Consider the following 9,221-nt stretch of genomic DNA (forward strand, 5'->3'; position numbering starts at 1 on the left):
TTCAATTAAGCTTAATGATTAGGTTAAAAACACCCAAACATAGCTGAAGCTCATGATAACACTTATCTTCTCCACACATACAGTCTCTCTTTGCCTTATTTACAGTTCTCACCAACATGCACATCAAGCACATTTCTTACAGCAGAGCACTGGTAAAAGCCATAGGAACAGCCAGGGAAGGTATGGAAAAGACTGAGAAGTGTCTGAAACCCATAGATGATCTCATAGATCATCTCACAGATGAGGAGATTCCCACAGATCTGCCTTTCTCTGGTGTCCCTCATCAAGGTCTCCTCTTCCTCACATAGACTAGACTAGACTCACCCAGTTGGAAGGATCTACAATGATCATCTAGTCCAGTTGACTGACCACTTCAGAGTGAGCAAAGGTTAAAGTTCGTTCTTAAGAGCGTTGTCCAAATACCTCTTAAACACTGACAGCCTTGGGACATCAACCACCTCTCAAGGAAGCCTGTACCAGTGCTTGAGCACATTCTTGGTGAAGAAATGGTTTCTAATGTCCAGTCTGAACCCTCTCGTGTGCAGCTTTGCCCCATTCCCAGGGTCCTGTCCCGGCTCCAGGAGCAGAGCTCAGCACCTCCCTCTCCACGGCCCCTCCCCAGGAAGCAGCTGAGCCATGAGGTCGCCCCTCAGCCTCCTTTGCTCCAACAGAAACAAACGCAGAGCGCTCAGCTGCTCCTCACAGGACATGGCTTCCAGCCACACATCTGCTCCGGAGAACTGACATTTTGAGGAAATGACATTCAAAGGACACGCTAGACCAGGAAAAGGCGAGGGGGTCCCCATCCCCAGGGACCTTGCTTTGTCCTCTCCTGCTAATTCCTGCTCTTGGGAGAAGAAAGGGTGACCATAGGTGAAGGGGAATCTTGTCTGGGTCCAGCCTAGATTTCTTCTTCTCCAGCCATGTTGCTGGTTGGAACCTCTTGGTGCAACTTCAGTTGTCACCTTTATGGTGGCAGCTGGGCATAGGCAACAGCATTGGTCTGTCTGATCTACTCCAGTAGCTGGACAGAGTTGCAGCACTGGGTCAGGAGCAGATCCTCTGTCCTGGCACAAGGCGATGGGCTCACCAACCTCTCTGGCACTCTATGGGGACAGGTGACATCCTGTTGCATCTGGGATCTGCACAGCTGTGGGACCAGCAACTCAGGGGACATTCCCTAAAGCAGGAGCAACTCGTGCTCCTGGCAGAGCACAGAGGAGGGGAAAATCCCACTAGGAATGGACAAGGTTCCATCTTCCCCATGAGGGTGGTGAGGCCCTGGCACAGGCTGCCTAGAGAAGCTGTGGGTGCCACATCCCTGGGAGTGCTCGAGGTCAGGCTGGATGGGGCTTTGAGCAACCTGGTCTGCTAGAAGCTGTCCCTGCCCATGGCAGGGCTTGGCCTCAATTTTTAAGGTCCCTTCCAACCCAAACTGTACTGTAATTTTAAGAGGTCTCCAAAAGGCTGCCCACATCTTGGTGTCAGCACGTCCTCAGCTACTGGTGCCAAAGCCAATGGAGGACGGTGAGACCCCACAACTGCAATACGAAGGCAGCGGGTACATGTCCGGACAGAGATGGAGCCAGTGCGTTCAAAGCCCTTATCTGCCAGCAAGGTCATGTGGGGTGGGATGTATTTTCACATTTGCTTGACCAGCATTTGAACTTCACTTCTTTAGTGGTTATTTATATAATTTTGGTTATTCATATTTTTCGCTTCTAACATGCGATGGCACAAATCCCATCAGTTCTATAAATCAGCAAGTCTCAAGCCACAATTCCTACGGCCTCTTCCTAAACTTCAGCAAATTCCTGGTAGTAGTTCTTTGGCTGGAGAAGATCTAAACCTCTAAATTTTCTCTTCAAAAGTCTCATCAGAACAAGAGAAACAAACTGAATAGTCAAACACTGAAGAATTATTTGGTACACTCATTTGTTAAGAAGCAGTGATTACAATTCCGCCCACAAAATTATTTGGAGATGTAAATCCTGTCAAAACCTCCCAAAAAGATGAACATTTACTTGTGTTTTCCTGAGCTAGCACAAGAATCAAATCAGGCCGACCTCAGGGACCAGACATGGAGGCTGCCCAGGCTTCAGGTCTACAGAGCATCACCCCATGGCCAGGTTCCATCCTCCACACCCATCCGCCTGGTTCCTCAAGCGAAAATATCATCACTGGGCACTCCAGTGCTGCTGCTACGCCCCTCAATCCCCATCACGGCCTCTGTAAATGAAGTATGTCCCCAGAATTGGCCATTCTTCACTCAGAGCCCTCCTCTGGGCCTCTTCCACCATGGTTGGACCAAGGCTGGGGAAGCCCATGGATCTCCGCTCCCAGCGAGGCAATCGCTGCTCTGTGCAGGCAGGGGAGAGTTGAACAGCCTCAGAGGCTCACGGCAGAGGGTCTGTAGATGGAGCTGGCAGCAGATTTGTCAGCAATGGGAGTCCCCAAGGACTGGCCAGATGGGGATGCAGGAGGCGCCTCCTTGGGTCCGAGGACACAGTTTGAGCCTGGACCCCCGACCCACCCAGAACCAGGGCCGGATTTGCTGCCCTGCAAACGTTGCTCGCAGGAAAGTGAAAATCAGAGCCCCGCTGTCCACGTTGACAAACATCACCTGCCCCTCTGCATGGTCCAGACAGACCCGCACCCTCCGGGGGTCTGTGCTGGGCAGGATGGGGGCGGGCGCTGGGAAAGTGAGAGCCTGGAACTTCTCCTTGTACCGCCCCACCGGGCTCATGGCAATCGGTCCCTTCCTCTTCACGGACCGCAGGGCCACCCCCACGGCCCAGCGAGACCCACAGCAAACCTCCACCTCCCAGCACAGCCTCCCCGAGCTGAATTCCCCGCAGCCCAGCACGCACGGGCAGGGCTCAAAGTGCTCCGGGTTGTCCGGCCGGCTCTGCTGTGTGGTTCCCTGTGTCACGCTTCTATGATCTGCTGACAAGATGAGCCGGGACTGAGCTGTGTCTGGATCCAGAGTCATGATCACTGCAAAAGAGGACAGAGAGGGGGAGAGATCAGCCCTGGGAAGAGTTTTCCCATGCTGGTCCTTGTTTGGGAGGAAAACTTGTAATACTTCTCTTGCAGAAGTTGTCCAGCTCAAAATGGGGAGCAGCTCTGTGACCTGAGCCAAGGCAGAAGATTCACTGTCCCCCAAAACACGTGCTGCACCTCTTACAGCCAGGGTTAGCTGGACAAGCTCCCCAGCAGAACTCACCGTTTGTGTACAGTCCCTGGGATTCCTCCACTCCCTCCCCTGTGGCAGATGTCAAAGCACCTGAAAGAGAGATGGAGCCCAGAGGTCACCTCTGACATCTGGAGGACATCACCAACATGGGGAGGTGCTTTGTGGAGACCAGCACCAGGGAGCTGGTGGGCAGAGATCATAGAAGCATTTTGGTTGGAAGAGACCCCTAGGATCGAGTCCAACCATAACCCTTCCCTGTACTGGACCCTTCCCTGCCCAGCACACACACTCCTTCCCGTGCCTGCCGGCTTCTCCAGATGAAGCAGGAATGAAGAAACCTAAAGCAGCAGGAGCAAAAAAATAATTTGGGGAAACCTAGTAGAAGACGGACATTGACATACTGCAGCACATCTAGAGGGACATAGAATCACAGAACGGTTTGGGTTGGAAGGACCTTCAAAGCTCCTCTAGTTCAACCCCCTGCCATGACAGGGACATCTTCACCAGCTCAGGTTGCTCAGAGCCCCGTCCAGCCTGGCCTGGGGTGTCTCCAGGGATGGTTCATCCACCACCTCTCTGGCCAACCTGGGCCAGGCTCTCACCACCCTCAGGACCAACAATTTCTTCTTCATGTCAAGCCCGAATCTCACTCCTTTAGTTTAAAACCATCACACTTGTCCTGTCACAACAGGCCCTGCTCAAAACTCTGTCCCCATCTTTCTTATGGGCCCGTTTGAAGTATAGAAAGGCCACAATCAGGTCTCCCTGGAGCTTCTCTTCTCCAGGGTCACCAAGATGGCTTGAGGAGCTCCAAGATCTTTATCTTCAGAGACATTCAGAATTCAATTGGAGAAAACACAGAACAATCCCACCCAATTGTACCTGCTTTGAGCAGAAGTCTGGACTAGATGACCTCCAGAGGTCCTTGTCAGCCTAAATTAACTCTGCACGATGCCAGGCTCTGCCTGACAGTCATCTCCATCACTTCATTGGGGATGAGCATGAGCTGAGAATTGTTCCAGCATATTGGGACATCTGGGACTTGGTTACATCCCTGGCCCCCTTCCACCCACAGAGCAGGTCTCGAGCAGACAGAGCTGTGGCAGCAAGTCAGGTGTTGCACAAAGGGTGTTGAAACAGGTTCACATGCACAGTGTCAGACTAGTGGGCTCCATAGCTGATGATGTGAATCAACATTGACTATTCTTTGGAGGAAAATAAAAGCAAAGGGATCCTCTCCTACTTTACCTGTGACACTCCTCCAGTGCGTCCCCAGGGCAGGTCATGCTACACAAGTATATTCAGCTTTATCTCCCTTTTACAAGACATCGACTGCCCTCTTCTTCCCACCCCCAGGATGCTCCTCTGTTTTCCTGCAAGATCCCTTCTTCGTACCTTGGGGTTTTCTTGCCGTCTCCCGTAGCGCAGGAACCTTTTCCGAGCAGACCCCTGGCTCCTTCTTCACCCTGTGGCTCGTCCGCTCCTTTTGCTGGAGCTTTGCCCTTTCACACCTGGAGTCGTACAAGTCACAGCATTTTGATTCCTCCTTTAACTCAGTCTCCTGTTACAGACAATTCCTAGAGGACACTTACACAATATCGTCCAGAAAGGCCATTCTATATACATATATTTTAATCAATAAGAACAGAGACAGCAGATCTCATTGCCTAGGTCACTACTCTGTCCTGATGCTTTAATTGCCAATTAAATTCCTATTATGAGTTGTGGCCCTGATGGCCCTGGTCACCCCGTCCCTTCACAGCAATCTTGCACCACAACCAAGTGCAGAATCCCTGAGTAGAGGACACTGAGCCGTGGTCTCTACACTTTAGTGTCACCACACATTGGTCATGGAGAACCCAACTAGGCTTGCAACGAGAAACCTGACAAATGAAATGAGCTCCTCAGATATTTCCCCAGAGATAGACTGTCTTGGTAGAGTTACACTGGTTCATCAGCTCCTGAAATATCTGAAACATGAACATCAACGGAGCATCCCTGGTATTTGAGGTCTGGGGCAGGAATCTTTGCAACCCCAAAGCAGTTGTGGGATGTAAGGAAGAAAAAGCAGCACATACCTGCTCAAACCATCACCAGCATCCTAGATGGGAGAAAAAGAGAAGCAGCTCAGCACTACTTACCCTGCAAATGCATGCCTCACATTCCCTTTATGCAGTGAATGGGCACACCAGCAAGGTGAAATTAATAAGATAATCAAGGTAAGATTGACCAGGTGTTTGTGATTTGCTGGTGCCCCACATGCTGTTTCCAGCAGACCTCACCTGCGGGGACTCGCGCCCCAACAGCTGACGCTCCTTCTCCTTGATCAGCCCATCCAGATGAATAATCTTCTTGGAGAATTTAGCAGCATTTTCTTCCAATCTTGTTTCAATCTGCTTCTCTAGCTCTCCCAGCCGAGCCAGCAGAAGGCACTCTTGTTGCTCCAGATACTGTCGCAGCTGCTTAAATTCAGGCACAATCTTCTGCCTCTCCGCCTTCACTTTTTCCTTTACAAGCAGAAACAAGGGGGTGGGACCACGGAAAGGGACAGGCAGCAATTAAAAGCATCCACAGCTTTCGCTTTCTGGTGTGGAGCATGGCTGTGATTCCTGGGGTGCTGGACACAACGATTCAATCTCCCAGTTCCAAAGGCCAAGAATCAACCTTTCCTCACCCACCCCAAACAAACTGCTTCCCAGTAGCACCCAGTGCACCCACCAGATGGTCCTGGCAGATCCGTCGCTCCTCCCTTTCCTGTAGCTCCAGCTCTCCTTTCTCTCTCCTGAGGCGCTCCAGCTGCAGCTGGACTTGCTCCTGGAAGCAGAGACACCCTTCAGGAGCTCCCCGTCACCCACCCGTATGCTTCGTGCCCATGAAATAGTCTATTCCTGCATTGGACAGAAGCAGCCTCTGGCACAGAGTCGGTCTCTGGGCCTGCGGGTCCAGGACATTCATAGGGTGATGAGGGAACACACAGGGAAGGAGACTGGGGAAGAACTGAGGAGGGATAAGCAGAATGAGGTGAAAAAGGGACTGGTCATGGGTAAAACAGGTTGGTCAGTGAGCTCGTCCGCCCCAGCCCTGCACCTGATCACCGCAGTCCGTCCTAACGTCTCATTAAACCCTTTCTGAACTGCTGTTTTTTCATGATCTCTGTATCCATGGCTGTGAGGGCTGCGGGGGGGCAGCGCCAGGGACCGGGGTCGGAGCGGGGTACAGGCACCCAGGGCTCCTGGAGTCAGTGGGGTCTCAAAGCAGCTCCTGGAGCCGGGGGCTCCTGAATGGCAGCAGGGGTGTGGGGGAGGGTGTGTGTCCCCAAAACCAGCTGCTGGGGGGGCCATTGCGAGTGATGTGGGTGAGGAGCTCAGCACTGGCACATGGAGCAGGACCACGACCGCCTATCTGGATGGAACTTCTCTGGAGTGCTACCCCATATCAAAATAATATCAAAGGCTGATTGTGATCACTAGGACCATCCCGGGCTGGCAGGCAGCAACACGAGAAGGGACGCTGGAGAGGCCACAAGGGCAGGAAAATATAATGTCATATTTGTAAACTGCACAACACAGTACTGAGGACAGACTCCCATTACCCTTGTAAAAGCCTGATAGATGTTATGTCAAGCCACAAAGCAGGGAAACGGGAAACTGCAGCAACGGGAAGACATTGGTTAAAAAGCAACAATCAACAGAGCCCAGAGGGTGCAGTTATCGCGTTGACTCCTTGCAGGGCGTGGGTTTTTGCAAACCACACACTGTAAAGCTTGCAGGCAGGTATAGAATCATGGAATCATTTTGGTTGGAAGAGACCCTCAAGATCATCCAGGCCACCCGTTCCCCCACCCCACGTCCCTGAGAACCTCATGTCCGTCTGTCCAGCCCTCCAGGGATGGTGACTCCAGCACTGCCCTGGGCAGCCTGTTCCAATGCCCCACAGCCCTTTGGGGAAGAAATTGTTCCCAGATCCAACCTCAACCTCCCCTGGCGCAACTTGAGGCCGTAAAACATCGCATTTGCAAAGCAATCTGAGCGAGCTGTGAGCAGCCCGGCGGGAAGGCAGCGCGGCAGCCCCGGCCCCGCCGTGTCCCGACACAGCCCCGGTGCCGCGGGTGTGGGGTGAAGGTGCCCGGAGCCCCGGCAGCCCCACCTGTCCCCGCCCGGGCCGGTGTCGCCGCAGCCGCTCCGCGATGTTGCCGAGGGGGCGGTTGGGCCGGAGCCCGCGGGCCGGGAGCGGCTCCCGGCACTGGGGGCAGGAGGGGGCGGCGGCCCCGGCCCAGCAGAGCCCGATGCAGCCGCGGCAGAAGTTGTGCCCGCAGTCCAGCATCACCGGATCGCAGAACAAATCCAGGCAAATGGAGCAAATCGCCTCCTCCTCCAGCTCCTCGGCGGCCGCCATGGCCGGGCCGGGGGGCGGCCGGGAGGTTTCGCTTTCGGTATCGGGAACGGAGCGGGGACGAGCCCCGGGGAGCCTGGGAGCTCCCGCACGGCCGGAGCAGGGGGACACAAACACCCCCCTCCTGCCCCCAGGTACATTAGAGGGGATCTGGTGGTCAGATCTGGTTGACTTGAACCCAGGAGCCCTGGTGTCCTCGGCAGGATATTCCCGGTGTCGATTCAGCCTGGGGATGGAGGGATGGGGAGCAGCCCCAGGAGAAGGACTTGGGGGTGCTGGTGGGTGAGAGATCGGCCGTGAGCCGCCATGTGCCCTTGCAGCCCAGAAGCCAATGGTGCCCTGGGCTGCATCCCCAGCCCCGTGGGCAGCAGGTTTGGGGGATCCTGCCCCTCTGCCCGCTCTGGTGAGACCCCCCTGCAGTGCTGGTCCAGCTCTGGGTCCTCAGCACAGACACACAGGGACCTGCTGGAGAGGGGCCAGAGGAGCCCCAGGAATGACCCGAGGCTGGAACAGCTCTGCTGGGGACAGGGGAGAGAGCTGGGGGGTTCAGCTGAGAAGAGAAGCTCCGGGGAGACCTTAGTGTGGACTTTCCAGACTTAAAAGGGGATGATAAGAAATGGGGACAGATGTTTGAGCAGGGCCTGTTGTGATAGGACAAGGGGTGATGGTTTAAACTAAAGGAGGGAGATTCAGGCTGGACATGGGGAAGGAATTGTTGGCCCTGAGGGTGGTGAGAGCCTGGCCCAGGTTGGTAACACTGCAGCTGCAGGCTGTGCCCTCTTTCAGAGGTATTATTTTCCTCTCGCACCTGTTGTCCTTCTCCATTTAAGACAAGAAACTAAGTAGTACACATGATTCTGAAATATAAAGATTTTCTCTTAGTTTGATACTGGCTTGGAATAAGATGGGAAACCTTCTTCTTCTCATTTGCCCTGGGCAAAATAATTGCAATTCCTCATTGCTGTGGTTCCTGGAATCCGACAGTGAATCTCAGCTGCTGAGAACACGCGTAGCTTAGTTTGTTCTTTTCATGCCATTCTAGCCAGGGGGTCTGCTGCTCCCATCTCTGGAGAAGGGCTGAGGAGGTGTCAGAGCTGTGCGAGGGTCCCCAGGTCCTGTGGGGTCCCCAAACCAGTTCTGAGACACAAGGGGCCCCTTTGGAGCCCAGAGCACCCCCCTTGTCCTGGGAAACACCCCCCAGGAAACACCGAAACACCCACCTCAGCCGGGAGGAGAAATCGCTTTCTGAATGGCCGCTGAGTCACGGGAGAGCGGAGCAAAGCCGGGTGTCTCAACATATCGGTGCCCGGGGTCCTCCAACTGGAATTTGGGGTTTTGGAAGATGATAAAAGGTTTAATGGGTTCCTTTCTGCTGTGGCCCCCCCCCCAATGATTTAAAAAAATCAACTCTTTGACAGCCAAGTTGCATAATTGCAGCTTTTTGGTGAGAAATACGAATTTCATGTAGGATGCACCGTGAAGACTCACACGAGTTTCCATTCAGGCTCTTGTGGTGTCTCCGCGCTCCGGTGTCACCGCAGGCAGGGAACCTCCAGGAGCGCTGCGGCGCTTGAGCGGCGAGGCCGGACCCATGCGGCTCCTCTGCGGGACCCGTTTCGGGGGCACCCTGAGC

The 9,221-nt window shown here is 54.0% G+C and overlaps 1 protein-coding gene across 2 annotated transcripts; it reads right to left on the reverse strand.

The window, feature by feature from the left end:
• Positions 1–76: 76 nt before the first annotated feature.
• LOC309449870 (zinc finger protein RFP-like) lies at positions 77–8,901 on the reverse strand. 2 transcript variants are annotated; one of them, XM_082072383.1, is made up of 7 exons: positions 8,809–8,901; positions 5,915–6,010; positions 5,479–5,703; positions 5,275–5,297; positions 4,592–4,707; positions 3,227–3,286; positions 77–2,997 (listed from the first exon to the last, which is right to left on the reverse strand). In XM_082072383.1, the coding sequence occupies exons 1-7, from the start codon at positions 8,884–8,886 to the stop codon at positions 2,438–2,440; spliced, it is 1,158 nt and encodes a 385-aa protein (XP_081928509.1). In that variant the 5' UTR covers positions 8,887–8,901; the 3' UTR covers positions 77–2,437. The 2 variants fall into 2 exon arrangements, with proteins under 2 accessions (XP_081928509.1, XP_081928508.1); XM_082072382.1 differs by lacking the exon at positions 8,809–8,901 and adding an exon at positions 7,343–7,606.
• Positions 8,902–9,221: the final 320 nt, after the last annotated feature.

The sequence above is a fragment of the Streptopelia decaocto genome, assembly GCF_964273445.1.
Source record: "Streptopelia decaocto genome assembly, chromosome: 24".
Taxonomy (NCBI): domain Eukaryota; kingdom Metazoa; phylum Chordata; class Aves; order Columbiformes; family Columbidae; genus Streptopelia; species Streptopelia decaocto.

What these genes read in the sequence shown, in the direction of transcription:
- LOC309449870 (XM_082072382.1), bottom strand. Translation starts at nt 7,591, where the DNA reads ATGGCGGCCGCCGAGGAGCTGGAGGAGGAGGCGATTTGCTCCATTTGC. An exon ending in ACCGGCCCGGGCGGGGACAG is followed by an intron (nt 6,011 to 7,342) that starts GTGGGGCTGCCG and finishes CTCTGCTTCCAG; the next exon opens with GAGCAAGTCCAGCTGCAGCT. An exon ending in CCAGGGACTGTACACAAACG is followed by an intron (nt 2,998 to 3,226) that starts GTGAGTTCTGCT and finishes CCTCTTTTGCAG; the next exon opens with TGATCATGACTCTGGATCCA.